Source organism: Meriones unguiculatus, chromosome 7 (assembly GCF_030254825.1).
Source record: "Meriones unguiculatus strain TT.TT164.6M chromosome 7, Bangor_MerUng_6.1, whole genome shotgun sequence".
NCBI classification, from domain to species: domain Eukaryota; kingdom Metazoa; phylum Chordata; class Mammalia; order Rodentia; family Muridae; genus Meriones; species Meriones unguiculatus.
In genome coordinates, this window is record NC_083355.1 from 119,026,129 (window position 1) to 119,041,520 (window position 15,392).

The 15,392-nt window shown below is 47.3% G+C and overlaps 1 protein-coding gene across 2 annotated transcripts in view; it reads left to right on the top strand.

Annotated features, from left to right (window-relative positions):
- Positions 1 to 10,205: 10,205 nt before the first annotated feature.
- Vipr2 (vasoactive intestinal peptide receptor 2) overlaps positions 10,206 to 15,392 on the top strand; it is a 72,611-nt gene continuing 67,424 nt past the window's right edge. Inside the window, exons 1-2 of one of the 2 annotated variants that reach the window (XR_009593163.1) lie at positions 10,206 to 10,465; positions 13,144 to 13,243. Coding sequence is in view for 1 of the 2 variants with exons in the window: in XM_021653066.2 (XP_021508741.1) it covers positions 10,418 to 10,465; positions 13,144 to 13,243 (148 nt within the window). In the remaining variant the exon portion in view is untranslated. The remainder of the gene's footprint in view (positions 10,466 to 13,143; positions 13,244 to 15,392) is intronic. The other variant, XM_021653066.2, reaches the window with a different exon arrangement.

Here is a 15,392-nt window from a genome sequence, read left to right on the forward strand (position 1 = left end):
ATAATTAACTTTGATATGTTTAGTATATTATAGATGATACAGAAATAAATGTCAGTGAACTGTAAAGAAAAAAAAAAGAATGAAACTCAAGTCAGCACAGCTCATCCAGTGCTTGTCAAAGCTTCTACAGTCTGATGCCAAGTGGTTTATTTTTCATATATTTAAACAGTGAAACTCTGGGGGGTGGGGGGAGTTTCCACATGACCATTATCACCACAAAGCTTTAGGCATAGCTGCATTGAAACTCCTTTCTAAAGCGCATTTCTTTAGCAAAGCTCTTGTGATTCCCCCCCCCACACACACACACACAAGAATTGTTTCTGTTGATGAGATGCAATGCTCAGGAGTCTGTTGGATTTTGATGAGGGCTGACTTTACAGACTATCAAAGATTACCAGGTGTTAACACGTCCATTCATGGCCTCTCCATTGGAAAACGGGTGTCAGTTTCTTTCATTGAAGAAAAGAACAATAGCTCTGCTTCCTCTAGCACTTACCCAAGAACTCATGCCTCTGCAAACAATACTAGCAAGTGGGATAGAAATGATCCTCATGGCATTTTGTCAAAGAATGTGGCTGCTTTCTGCTCTTCTTAGAAACTGGCTGAGACTAAGTTGAAAGGTGTTGATTTACTCTCCTCTGAAGAGATTTCAAGACAACCTGATATTGATTCCATTGTGTGGCTACTAGTAATCACTATTATGCAGGTCTGCAGGGAAAAAGAGCAAACAGGGCAAAAAGAAATACAAAATGTACAGTTTGGAATGTAAAAGAACAACTGAAAAGTAAATGTTGAAGGCAAGGCTTTGCTGAAGGAAGTAAGAGGAGATCTGATGTGAACTATAGTAAAGCAAGAAATCACAGGTGAGACTCCTTACAGCTAAGCCTCCAGCTTGTAAGTAGGAGGGCCTGGGGATTCTCCACTCAAGAAGAGCAACCCCAGAGGAGAGCAGACAGGCTCCACTCAGAAAGCACAAGCTCACAGGCCAGCAGAAGCCTTGCAGTCCTGGCTTGAGAGACATGAAGGATACAGGCGTAAAAGGGTTGTGGAATCATCCTCTATGAAACCACTAAAGACAGGAGAATACCTTCACGAATTTCCCCAAGAGGCCAAAGCTTGAAGGTGTAAAGTGAAGTTGGGGTTGGGGTTAGTGTTAGGGACTAGAATTAGGGGTTACGGTTAATGGTTAGGGTAGGGTTACAGTGTTAGGGTGGGTTAGAGTTAGGGTTATTGTTCGGGTCAGGGGTTAGTGCCAGGGTTTATATTTGCATGTCTATAAATATATTTGTGTGTACGTGTGTATGTTTATATATGTGCATGTGTATATATATGCATTTATGTGTACACATGTATATTTCTATGTACATGTGTGTATTGTCATGTTTGTGTGTATATGTATGTAACTATAATTGTATGTGTACAAGTGTATGTTTATGTGTGTACATGTATATATTTATGTATGTGTGACCATTTATATTTATGCATATGCACGTTTGTTTATGTATGTGTACGTGTGATTTATGTGTGTACATGTGTATATTTTTGAGTGTGTATGTTGATGCGGATGTGTGTACTTGTGTATATTTATCTGGGTACACGTGTATATTTTGTCCTCCTATTGACAATCTAGTGTCCTCCTGTCCAGTGGGAACCTTGTGGAGAGCTGTCACAGCCAGCTCTGAGAAAGAACACAACGTCATGCCAATCCTTTTCTGTACTGGAGAAACACTTTTGGTCTTTGACTCAGGCCCAGGGATTTCTCCAACAGCTGTAATAGAGCAGAGTAGATTCTACTTGAGTGAAATCATGCTAATCTTCCTGTCTTATTGCCCTTAGCATAAATCCTCTGGATCTATCATGTTGTGGCAAATGACAGTATTTCCTACTTCTAAGATACCATTTCTTTATCCACTCATCTGTCAATAGGCATGTGGATAGTTTTCACTGTTGGCCTGGACTATGCAGCAGCTAACATGGGACTCTGTTTCAAACAAGGTGGTGGTCACCTGAAGTTGTTCTGTGACCTCCACATGTATGTCCACACTCACATACAAGAACACATACACAGCATTACACAATACACACGAAAAAAGAAAGAGTGGAGATAACATTGTCTGAAATATCTCAATTTCATTTTACTTTTAAACACTATTTGAAATGATCCCCTGGCCCTGGCTGGTGAGCCAGGTACCTGAGTTGGAGAAGGAACCTATGGTCTCCCTAAAAAAAGGAGACTAGAGGAGGGAGGAGTGACACTTTCTTTAAGCAATATATTGACTTTAAGTTTTGTGGTGTTTACTTGTCCTTGAACCCATGTAAATAAATGTCTGAAAATCCCCAAGTCTGTTGAAAAGAATTGCAAACATGAAGCACTGGAGTAACAGACCTTGTTGCCCAGAGAACAGTCCTCCCTTCATGCTGTGTGAAGCTATTTTCTTGTGACACAAAGATGCCAGGCTTGAAAGTGCTGAGAACTGATGAGTATGGAGTGCGTAGCCACGTGCATGTCCAGCTACACATTCCAACACAGAGGGACATCACGGCACACACACAGCACAACACACATCACAGTACATGCACACACACACACTTCCGGCTACACAGACCGCAGCATATATAATACATGTTTCACTCTAGACACACATCCTACTAGCTACACACTTATACATATGCCCTATTACACAGAGACACCTATGCCACACCAGCTACAAACGCGTAATACACTTTACACCAACCACACAAACACACCCACCACACCAGCTACACCCAGTACAACTCACAAAGACATATGTAAAGACACACGAACCTCACTAACTGCCTACATACCATACCACACACAAAGCCACACACACAGACACCTGCTGCACACACATACACATGTGCCACTCCATACAGACATATCACCATACCAGCTACGCATGCATACATGCACACATCACCAGACACACACAAACATGTAGCACACCAGCTACCTACACATATGCCTGGAGAGTCCTGGGTGAATGGCAGCTTCCCTGTCCTGAGAGCTTAGACGTGTCAAACTCAGCTGTTTTGAGCTTCTGTGTTTGAGCCTACCATTGCTACTCAGTATCTGTGAATGATCACTGATCCCTGTGGTCGCTCTCTTGGTGCAGCACCTTCTCAGGGAAGGGGGGACACAGAGGGACACAGACGCTCTAGTAGAGCATTTTGGATGTCATAGCTCCAGGATTTGGAGAGCTAGTTCTCCGCATCGCCCCTGTTCACATCTGGTGGACATTTCCCCCAGAAAATGCTGCCTGTAATTTACAAGCCCCGAAACCTTGTCCCTCGTTCTGGTTTCACACATATGCCGCCCTGGTGCTGGGAGGAAGGCAGATTCTAACGGTAGCTGGCGTAGGTCCTGGCCTCTCCGCGTAGACTCTTAGGAAGGATGGCGGTGCTCCTCTAGCCCTGCCGCCAGGCAGGAAGTGCCCTCAGTGCCCCTCCCGGGCTCCGCGCTCAGTGCCCCATCTACACTGGGCATCCCCTGCTGGGCTGAAAGATAGTGCGAGGCAGACGTTGTCCACTGAGGGGCAGTGCTCTCCTGGCCAGAACACGACAGCCTCAGGCAGCACCCGTGAGAAGGGCCAGGTGAGAAGATTACACACCACCGCAGGGCATTTCGTGGAGGGAGCTGAGGGGGTGAAGGGCAGGACACATCCACCCAGTCCTGATTGTCAGCACCTGGGGCACGTGGACATGCGTATGCCTAGGTGCTGCCCAAGCACTCACGAGTGATTGTCGCTCAGGGACTCCAGCATGCGTGCCTTCAACGCAGGCATAGGCGCATGAAGGTTTGCTGTGCAGAATGACGTGTGAAGCATTCGGTGGGTTAGGGGGAGAGGCATCCAGCCATACATTTTAAACTGAGAACATTGTCTTTGGGAAGGAGACAGGGCCAGGGCTCCGCGTCTGGAGCTGGGGCGATGCAGCTGCAGGGCAGCAAGGCTGTGGCCTCCACGTGCAGCTCTCCTCCACTGAAGGGGGAAGGTAGAGGGGCTCATTGCCTGCGCTGCAACCTCCCTCGCTCCACACGCCCCAGGCTGTCCTGGCTGGTGAGTCACAAGACTGCATGTTTACATTTCCTTACGACTTTAATTAAAATATCACCTTTAAAAAAGCATTTCACGAGAAGTATAAGAAAATGGAAGGATTAATTCTCCTCCTGTTCTGCAGCATCAGGGGTGGAAGCAAAGGCTTTGTGAACTCCAGACGTGTACTCACATTGACTCCCAGCCCTGCATACTTCCTTATTCAAATAGAATGTAACACGGCATCACATAAAGTCCACACTGGCCCCGGGGCTTTTTAATTTCATTTACTGAACTGTTTATAGCCTGAAATTGAGGGCTTGCTCCAAACGAATTCATCCTTTGATGTTTTTCACACTTTGATAATGAAACAAATTATGACTAAAACAAGACCTTTTTCTTCCACTAGAAAAACAGGGTGGGCAGTATCTGGTGGATGAGTACAAGCTGCTGTGCTGGGAGGCCCCTCAGGGACACCTCCTCTGCACTGGTGTCCTCGTCTGTCCTGGAGTGGAGGAAGGACTTAGCACCTTTGGACTCTGATTCCAAATTCAATCCTTTTTCTTTGAAGAAGAAAGCATCAACCACGTGGAGAAAAGTCACTTCCTGGCAACAAATGCCCTCTGTTCCCTTGGCTTGCTGGGGGCGTCATTTAAAGGACACTCAGCATCAGCCAGGCATCTAAGCCATAAGAACCAGAGGCATCCTCTGGCAAATGCAGGAGTCTTCTGCTGCTGTCACAGGTCCCCAGGGGCTCTTCCTTGAGCTCTATTCGTGCTTGAGAACGCCCAGATGTTGTGTGGTCTCCATGAGCTCTAAACCCAATGAAGCTATGAGGATCCAGAGACCATGATAAAATCACCCATAAGCCCTTGGTCATGAAAGTCATTATGAAGTCAAACTCAGATCAGGGGTTGTCATACACGCTTTCTTAGATGGAGAAACAAATTGTTTTTCTGATAAACTCTCTATAGACAATGTAGAAAAACAGAAACAAAAACAAACAAAAAATCATATTTGGATCATAGCACCTGAGTTTTGCTTTTTAGCTCCCTCTTCTGGTTTCCCTTTCTTTGTTTTGTTTGTTTGTTTGTTTTTGTTTTTTTTTTTCCATTCTTCCTTAGCCATGCTTGCTAACCCACCGTTTTGGCCCAGAAGGCAACATCACTGTGTGAGGGCAAACACAGCTTTATGTGACTGCTGTGGAGAGAAAAACAGGTCAAAGCAATCAGCCAAGGGTCCTGATAGGTAGAGCAAAGGAAATTTCTGAGCAGAAATGTGGGCAGCCTAGGCCAGCCACCCCTCCTGCTCTTCAGTTACAGAGCATCGGAGTGAAGCTCTTGGCTGTAACCTCTGCTCAGAAGGCCTGGTGCTAAAGCACAAAGTTATCTTACTTACTATCTGTCCATCTAACTGGCTAGTTTAGCTTATTAGAACAGAGCTGCAAGAAAGCATGTTTACTTTCCCTGTGACACATGTGTGCATACTGGGGTACTGTCCTCAGCAGACAGCACACTCGTGGAGAACAAGCACAGGCTGTGTTTACATGGCCAAAGCATCCAGAACACGTGTGGTGCAGGGTAATGTTTGCTTTTGATTGAATGATCATCTAGCCAGGGAGCAGAGACAATGCTTCTAGTTAACACTCCACCACTATTGCCATAGCCAAGCTCCATCGGTACCTCGGGGACTAGGAAATAAAGGTAGGTCACAGGCTGTCGGCAAATTTGCAAACTCATGGTGGCCTGTGAACCTGGAACAGTACAACAGCTCTGTGAAAATCAGCACATGTCAAATGGCAAAAAGCAGAACTGCCACGGCCCTCTAATGGCTTCACCCATATTAGCTTCTTGATACACTTGATTTTCAAGTGTAAAACATAGCTATATGGCTAGACATATGACACATGCTTATAATCCCACTGCTGAGGAGATAGAGAAAGAAAGATGAAAAATTCCTGGTTGGGCTTAGCTAATGTAGGATGTAGTGTGAGGTCAACCAGACTACATGAGACCATCTTAAAAAGCAAACACAAACATTAACAATAACAAAAAAGCCCACACTGTATGAAAGGGTCCGTTTGATGGCTCAGAGGTTGGAGAAGGAGCCCCAGGATTCTGAAATTCTCTGGATCTTCATGAAGAGTATGCCTCTGCTGGCATGTGTAGGGAAAACTTAGCACTAAGAACTATGCCATTTATTCTGCATAACTCGGGCTTTAGCTTCAAATTTTGAAGAGCAAAGCTATTCTTTTTAGAACAGACAGTTATGCAATTGAGTTGAACCTGAACAAGAACTCATGAGCTAAGATCTGGCTACAAGAGGTGGCTGTAGAGGGATGCAGCCAAGGCCCACCGCTACCTCACCTACCCCTGACCCTTGCAGTTCAAGCTGTCTTCCCCTCTATTGATCTGAGAAAAGAAGTTCCCATCTGCTTTTTTTTCAACCAAGACTTCTCACTGGTGGGTTATAGGAACTTAAAAACTGAGTTTGGCTTTCCAGCGTCTCTCACACTCGTTTTAACCTTCTCCTCATGAAGGCATCAGAGTTTCTTGTTCCATGTACAGGAAGTTATCTGTGTCATTGGAAACGGAATGCCCCTGAGTTTTACTTAAAAAACACCAGTAAAAAGATGGAGAATAAAATTTTCTATTTTCATTCAACACGGCACGGATGTGATGCTGAGTGTCAGTAGTCGCTGTAGTGGATTAAGGAAAATGCAGACAGCTGGTAAGCATCGCACCTGGATTTGTAATTGGGTGTTTTGGGTAAGAGATTGAGCCTAGAGCTAAATGGGAACACCCACTATCATCTGTGGTATCATCAATTAGCTGGTGCTCAGATGGGCCACAAATGCAAAGAAGAGATGAATTCTTGCTTTCACTTCAGGATCAGCATCCCCTGTCTTGGGCATCAGAACTCCAGGTTCTTGAAAATTTGGACTCTGGAATCTACCAGCTCTCGAGCCTTTGCTGTGGCTAAGAACTGAACCATCTACTTCATTGGATCTGAGGCCTTCAGACCTACATGGAGCCGTGAGACCAGCTTTCCCCCTTCTGCAGCAAGTAGGCAGCTTCTTGCAGGGCTTTTCAGCCTCCAAACTCAGGTGATGTAAAGCCCTAGAGGATCTTCCTTTCTCTGTTCTTGGTTCTGCCCCCCTGGAGAACCCTGACATGCAGCGAAGAGCACGCTCAGAATCTGCAAAGGTATTTGTGCTCAACACACGTGCATCACTAGCTTAACAGTAAGCTCAGTATAAGGTAAAATGGAAAGAAGGTAAAATGGAAGAAGATCTGTTTGTACAGGTACTATGAGTTGCTCCTCTCCTAGAAGAACTGAACCCGAGGTATGGGAGGGTTAGACTGCACAGGGAGGTAGACAGCCGTGAGAACAGGCTCCACTCATTGACTTTCTCTGTAAAAACGGGCACAAAGGCGTGCCTTTCAATTTGTGCAGTGAAGTAGAAGGTTGTTTCCTCGTCTCCAGCTTTGACAGAACATTAGGTGATACTCTTATACATTTTCATTTTACATTTTAAAGACTCATAACCAACAAGAAATGCATATAAAGCTTACATTTGAAGAGGATTTTAGTTTGCTTTGCAGGATATTAAAGGAGTCAGGATGAGCCATCAACCTGTCATCTGACATGGTTTGCAAAGGAGAAGGCTTGCCCTTTACAAATCAGCCATGCACATGAGGTGTAGAAACCTGTGGTTGAACCCCCTAATGGGCTATGTGTCTCAGAACCATCTCCTCCAGGCACAGCAAATAGATTCAGTTTATGTACTCCCCTGAAATTGCTCCCCTCGTTACAGGGTGGTGTCACAAAGAAGCACGAAGAATGAATTTCATTTGTAGATGGAAGACAAACAGAGCTGAAACAATCACTTTCATTCTTTCCTGTTGTTGAAGATTTTCTGTTGAACACAAAGCCCTTGTAGATAAGAAAAAAACGGCACCTTCTGAGCGAGAGTCTGCAGGTGTTAGTGGGTGTCATCTGTCATTTCCTGAGGATCCTCTTTTTATGTGTTCATATAGGCTTCTAACCACTGAATCAGCTCCGTGTAGCAAAGTGCTTGGAGAGTGCTAGCTGAACACGGAGGATCTGAGCTCCCAGCTTTGGTCCTCATGACTGAGATTAAACTTCACTGGTGAAAAGGAAAAGGAAATCAGTGACCCCACACCAGGAGGGTTAACTAAAATGGTGTATGAAGGGCCCTGCCCCATATGCTATTTTGGGGTATAAGAAGCCCCTGTGATAATGAGGACTGAAACCCTAACCCTACCCCTGAGTCTGGAATCCAGAGCAGCCCCTGAAGTGGGAGGTGTCAGGAAACTGCCCAAGAGGATGTCCTTGTGGAAGGGATGGATTGCCCAGATATCAGTAGGTAGAGATGGTGAGCGGGAAAGGTCAGAGCAAAGTCTGGGGCTGAGACTCAGATCCAGACCCGTGCTGTGAACAGTGTGAGGGCTCATTGCAGACCCACGCAAATTCACCCATAGGCACAAGGGAGCCTCTCTCTCTCTCTCTCTCTCTCTCTCTCTCTCTCTCTCTCTCTGAGGGTAGCTTGGAAGGAAGAATGGAAAGACCTAGAAAGACAGAGCAAACTCTCAGTGACAAACCCAGTCCCATCTTTCATTAGCAGTGGGTCTTCAGACAAAGTTGGAGCAGGAGGCTGGGGAGCTGCTGTGAGCGTTCTTTCTGCCGACAAGCCAGCTGCTGTAGACAGCATCGACTCTGCTCCCTGTGTGTCGGGGCGCCTGCTTTTGCTTTCTGAGCTGCCACAAGTGCTGGCCACTGCATGTCACATGCCCCAGGCCACCTCCTTCTAAACTTCTGAGGAACCGTGACCTCTGCTAGTGCCCAGTCTCTTTGGGACCATCACTCCTCTAGGAATCCCCCAGGAAGGGCAAGCCGCTCTCGTTTCCCCCGCTGTATCTCGCCATTTTTAGAACTATCACTTCGTGCCATCAGTTGGCGACTCGCCATTTTAACACCCAGCGGCGATGTTAGCGCGCAGGCACTCATAGCTACCCTGGGTGTCAGCTCTCCTGACTCTCACCGGACCCTCTGGGGTGGCAGCGGTCCTTGTTGCGACCTACACAATGCAGGTGGATCAGGCTCACTGGCTGAACAGTGGTGTTAGTGGACAGTCAGAGCCCACGCTCCCTGTCCCCAGCCTGCAGACCTAGCGTCCAGACCTTCTCTCTGTAAGATTCCCCGGGGGACAGACACTGACAGATGCACAGATGATGGGAGGACGGCAGAGGAGAGACAGAGACCTGGGTCCCCAGGTCCACGGAGCAATGGTGTCACAGAGCACATCTTGAACTCAGTGAGGAGAAGGCTAATGGCCAGATAGACGCCCTGAAGTGTGTAGGGTACTTTCTACTACTTGAGTCTCTGACTTTAGGTCTGAAGTTACACCTGCCTGCTGTACTTCATCTGACTTTAGGTCTGCCTGCTGTACTTCTCTGACTTTAGGTCTGAAGTTACAGCCTGCCTGCTGTACTTCATCTAGTGTTGTTGTCTGCTGGTGACTGTCTGCTCTTCCCTACCTGGCCTGTCAAGAGCCAAGCCGCAGCCGAGAAGCGGCAGTGTCCCCGCAGGCCTGGTGTCTAGAGGGCCCACACATGTAATACAGGAGGATATGGGGAGGCACTTTTGGCGCTGATGGGCAGACCCGCTTTGCCTTGAAGTCCCTGATTCCTGATGGTCTTGGGTTCTCCAGGGGAAAACAATAGAGCTTTCTTCTTTCTCCTCACTCATGCCAGTGCAGCCCCTACCATGGTCGTCCAGTCCAGCCGCTTTGCTGTCTGCGTTTCTTCCTGGAGCTGCTTGCGGGCTTTGCATTTGCATGGGAAGTTACTTCCTGGTGCTGCCGCCTTGCCGCTCAAGTTCTCTAACCTGGGGTTAGAGGATGCCCTTCTTGACATGAACATCTGCTTACCTGAGCCTCCAGCCCTCCAAAGACACGGGCAAGGCAGCCTCAGAGGAGGGAGGCAGTGCAGCGCGCTTAGCAAGGGGAGCCGGCAGAAAGAGGCGCGAGAGAGCAGGGCCGACGAGGGAAGTACCCCGGCCAGAGGGGCTCGGGGTGAGGCCCAGGGCCCAGCACTGAGGGGAGGAGCTGGGGTGGAGGGAGGAAAGCTTGGACGCAGATCTGGTGGACCGAGTGCCAGGGAGAGGCTCTGCAGAAAGAAGGGGCGCGAGGCGGGGACTGGGCGAGGGGCGGGGCCGGGACTCGCAGCCTGGAAGCCGCGAGGGCGTTAGGCGCTAGACGGAGGAAATCTGCGCTGGGAGGCCGGGAGCTGGGGCCGGAGCTGCTGAGGACGTCTAGGAGCTGGGAGCGCGCCGAGCCCAAGATGAGAGCATCGGTGGTGCTGACCTGCTACTGCTGCCTGCTGGTGCGGGTGAGTGAGCCCGCGCCCCCTTCCCGAGGAGGTACGCCCTGCAGTGGACCGCGGGACTCACCTCCGAGTGCCAGCACCAACGGGCGGAGCGTGGGGCCAGCAGCAGAAGGCACCGGACCCCAGACCCCCCCACTGAAGCCTTACCTAAGCCAGGCTCGCTGGGCTCATGGGCACTTTTCCTATTCCCACCGCTATCAGAAGTGGGGCCCAGGTTCTCCTCGACACTCCCTCCCCGGGGTGGGGGGGACAAGACGATCTGGGTCCTGGTCAGACAGTGCGCCTGGAGTTGGGGACACTCCTAGCACCCTGCAAGAAGAGTGGCTGCTGCTGGAGCCACCTGCTCTGGCTTCGCTTCTGAGGGAAAGTGCAGTTGCTCTGTGGTTAAATATTTCTCTTTCCATCTCCTGGTCCTGTGTTTGTTTAGTATGTGACAGAGGGAACGTGGTGTGACTAAGAAAGTTTCCTTTTGGAAATAGTTTTGTTTGTTTGTTTGTTTTCCTAAAAGAGTAAAGGAACCCCTGAACTGCAGTTTGCAACATGGGTTGCATTGGTTTTAGGTAGTTCTCTCGAACTCAAACCTTTATTCGGAACCCCTTTTTTAAGAAAGAAAAGAAGGGCTTGAGCCTTATTTCTTGCTCTGCCTCCCTGCCCCCTGCTCTGAGCACTGTGTCCCTGTGGCGCACAAGGTTTCCACACTTACATCTAGGCCTCCTGGCTGAGGAAGCCAACCAAGTTGAGCGTGTGCACCAAGAGGGGAGGGGCTGTTCAAGGAAATCCATCCGTCATTGTTGATGAAATTTCAGTCTTCTGGAGCGCGTCTTCTCCGCCCCCGGGGGCAGCTGAGGGAAGCTTCGCAGGGACAGTGCTGCAGCCTCCGGACTCCCTTCACTTGAACCTTTCAGATGTCCCAAATTTCTCATTGTTCCCCGTGTTCCGGGAATGTCAGAGATGGCAGTGCTTTAGTGCCTTATCACTTCATCAGTTCTGAAATTGAGATCAATGAGTTGCTGCTTGACATCAGGGTCTCTTAATGAGATGGTGAAACCAAGGCATCTCGGGTGGTCTTTAAGTGAAATGAATGAGTCTTGTCCTTTGATTGGGTTAGGAAAATATATTCATTGGTGGAATGCTGGCCTATATCAAACACAGATAGCCATACCTAAATAAGCATGATTCCTTTTCATTGCTTATAATTTTTTGTTGTTGTTGTTAAGACAGGGAGAAACAGAGAGAGAGAGAAAAAAAAAAAAAACTAAACTAAAAGACAAGTAATGAGAGCAAGTGCTCCACAGGCAGCCCAGCCTGGGAGGACAGGAGGTCGTCGTAAGAACAGGGATCAGCAACAAATGCTGACTTCCTGGACTGACATCTCACAGTGTTCTCTTTACCCTCTTGTTGGTACAGAGCTTCTGCAGCATCTAAGGACCCTGTGAGAGCTCTACCAGAAATGCCCCATGGCTCCCTGGGGTCAGATGTGTTTCTCTCAGCTCTGCCTCTACCATGGAATCCCCCCCCTTTTCAATTAAATTTATTTATTTTTTATTTTTTAATTAAATTTTTATTTTTTATATATTAATTACAGTTTATTCATTTTGTATCCCAGCTGTAGCCCCCTCCCTTGTCCCCTCCCAACTCCACCCTCCCTCCCTCATCTTCTCCCATGCCCCTCTCCAAGTTCACTGAGAGCGGAGGTCCTCCTCCTCTTCTATCTGACCCTAGTTTATCAGGTCTGATCAGGACTGGTTGCATTGTCCTCCTCTGTGGCCTGGCAAGGCTGCTCCCCACTCAGGGGGAGGTGATCAAAAAGCCAGCCAATAAGTTCACATCAGAGACAAACCCCAATCCCCTTACTAGGGAACCCACTTGGATACTGAGCTACCAGGGGCTACATCTGACCATGAATGGTTCTTGGATGGAGTATCAATCTCAGAAAAGACCCATATGTCCAGATTGTTTTGCTTCTATTTCTCTCCCTGTAGAGTTCCTGTCCTCTCCAGGTCTTACTATCTCCCTGTTCTTTCCTAAGATTCGCTGCACTCTGCCCAAAGTTTGGCTATGAGTCTCAGCATCTGCTTTGATACACTGCTGGGTAGTCTTTCAGAGGCCCTCAGTGGTAGGCTCCTGTCCTGCTTCCTGTTCTATCCTTCCTCCAATCTCTCTTTCTCTTTTTTTTTTTAAACAAGGTGCTTACCACCAAACACAATGATATTACCCACAGGGTTAAGTGTTTGAATGTGTCTTGAAGCTTGTGAAAGTTCACTTAAGCTGTTCTCACTCTAGGGTGAGCACAGAGCATCTGTGCACAGCCCGCAGTGGCTAAGAGTTACCCTGCTTTACTTTAGCAAACCGCAGACTATGAGACGGGAGCTCTTACGCCTGAGAGATACGCATTTTTAAAGGCCTGTTGCTCTTAGGTCAGCAATAACAACTTACACTATACAGTGCCAGTTAATTTTTTTGCTCAGAGAAAGTATTCTACTGGATTTTATGTTTGTTTCACAAAATAAATAGTGAAGTTTTTCTTTTTTTAATAGCCATACCAGGAAAACAAAAATAACTATTTTAAAATGAATTTCAGCTTGAAAAGGTTGTAACTGTGAGACACTGATCTTCCTGCAGATATCTGCTTAACCCCTGCTGTGTAATTTTTAGTTACTTTGCTTCTTTAACTTGGACAGGTGAACAGCATCCATCCAGAATGTCGGTTTCATCTGGAAATACAGGAAGAAGAGACAAAATGTGCAGAGCTTCTAAGCAGCCAGCCAGAAAAGCACAGAGGTGGGTTTGGGGACTAGGTCGGGGCTAGGGTGGAAAGCCCAGCTGTCGACACTTCTCAGCTCCCTCCCTAATTGGGGGCTCAGAGGTCACCTGCACCATAGAGACAGGTCCATTTGCACAGTTCTGATTGGCCACAAGCAAAACTCGTGTAGCCTGGTGACAGTGGGTATTTCACCAAGCCTTTTAAGAGAAAATGTCCATTATTAACACCAACAGTTCCCGAGACTTGATGAGGCCAGTTACTAACATGATGCTATGGCTCTGTGGTGCTCTGCACAGACAGCTCTGGTTCCCAGGGAGTAACAGCACAAATCTGAATTCCTGGCTTTAAAATATCACCTATCCTTGATGTTGGTTCAGCTAAGAATGATAGAAACTTGTCAGAAGCAAACAGGAAAATAGGATTTCAGTTTTCTGAAGATATAGTTCTATAAAGACCATGATTTCTTTGAGTTTTTCCTCTGAGTACAACAAAAGTTTTCTGGGACACGAGGCCTTTGATGTATGCTTCTTCCATGTTCACAACCCCAAAGGATCCTGGGTACCAACCCAGGAGACATCAGCAACACAACCTTGGTCTTGGGTCTCTCTGCTCAGTGATCATGAGTACAACCTCTTCAAGAAGGAAACTGAAAGCTAGGTGATGTTGTTACAATAGTCTGGTTTTGTTAGAGGCCTCGGGTCCTAGACTCCACTCCAAACCTGTTACCTAACAAAGCAGCTACAGCCATATCACTAATGTGAAACATTAATGTGCTTGTGAGCACATTAAAACAAGTTAAAAATAAAAACATGTCAGCCGGGTGTGTTGGCACACACCCATAATGCCAGTGCTCAGGGAGGCAGAGGCAGGTGGATCTCTGTGAGTTCAAGGCCAGCCTGGTCTACAAAGTCCAAGATAGCCAAGGCTGCATAAAGAAACCCAGTCTCAAAAAAACTTCAAAATACAAAAATGAATATAAACAAGTAAGATTAATCTTAATAAGATATTTTATATTAACCTAAGTTATCTAATTATAATTTTGACTTATTGTTTCTATATTCTTTCTTTGCATTAAGTCTTATAACACAGTGAACTTTAAATGTTATTAGCACTTAACCTTTTGGAACACTTTTCAAGCCTCCAGAACCACAAACTGGCCAGTGGCTACCGCACTAGGCAGAAAGGCTGTGAATAGCCACCTTTTCCCTGTCTGCCTGCCCGCCCGCCTGCCCACCTGTCTGTCTGTCTGCCTGCCCACCTGTCTGCCTGCCTGCCTGCCTGCCTGTCTGTCTGTCTGCCTGTCTGCCTGCCTGCCTGTCTGTCTGTCTGCCTGCCTGTCTGTCTGTCTGTCTGTCTGCCTATCTGTCTGTCTGTCTGTCTGTCTGCCTGCCTGTCTGTCTGCCTATCTGTCTGTCTGCCTGTCTGTCTGTCTGTCTGCCTGCCTGTCTGTCTGCCTGTCTGCCCGCCTGCCTGCCTGCCTCAGATCCCTGTTTCCTCATCTGAGAGTGAAGGCTCTGGCTCCAGGCTTCTTTTAAAGACCTGTGATTTTACAGCACACATGTAGTTCTGAAGGCCACATCCCCCACATTGTCTAGTTGATCTCAGTTCATAGATGCAAACACAGTCAATAAGTGTCAATACATGTGTCCCCATGAAGGGCTGTCACTGAAGAACTGACTCCAGTGGGCAACAGATGAGAGAGATAGTTCAGCTTGTGGCCTCTGAGGCTGGCTCTACTCTGTAAAATTTCAGAGTTCAGAAAAACGATCCTGTGGCAAAGGCTCTCACACACAGGCACAGGCACATACACAGGTACACTCACACACACACACACACACACACCTCCAACAAAAACAATGAAAACAATAGCAAGAAGAAGAAAAGGAGGAGGAGAAAAAATTAGATCTGCGTCTGGTGAGGTGGCTTAGTGGTTAACAGCACTGGCTGGTTTCCCAGCACCCACAGCATCCCAAACATTGGTAACTACGGTCCCAAGGGATCCAGTGCCCTCTTTAAGACTCCACAGGCTTCTGCAGATGTGTAGTGCCCACACATACTTGCAGGCAAACACTCGTGCACATTAAGTAGAAATAAATCTTTTTTTAAATAATAAAATTAAAATAAGACTTTTATGGGAGCAAGGCAGACCTCTATGGCCAGTGATGA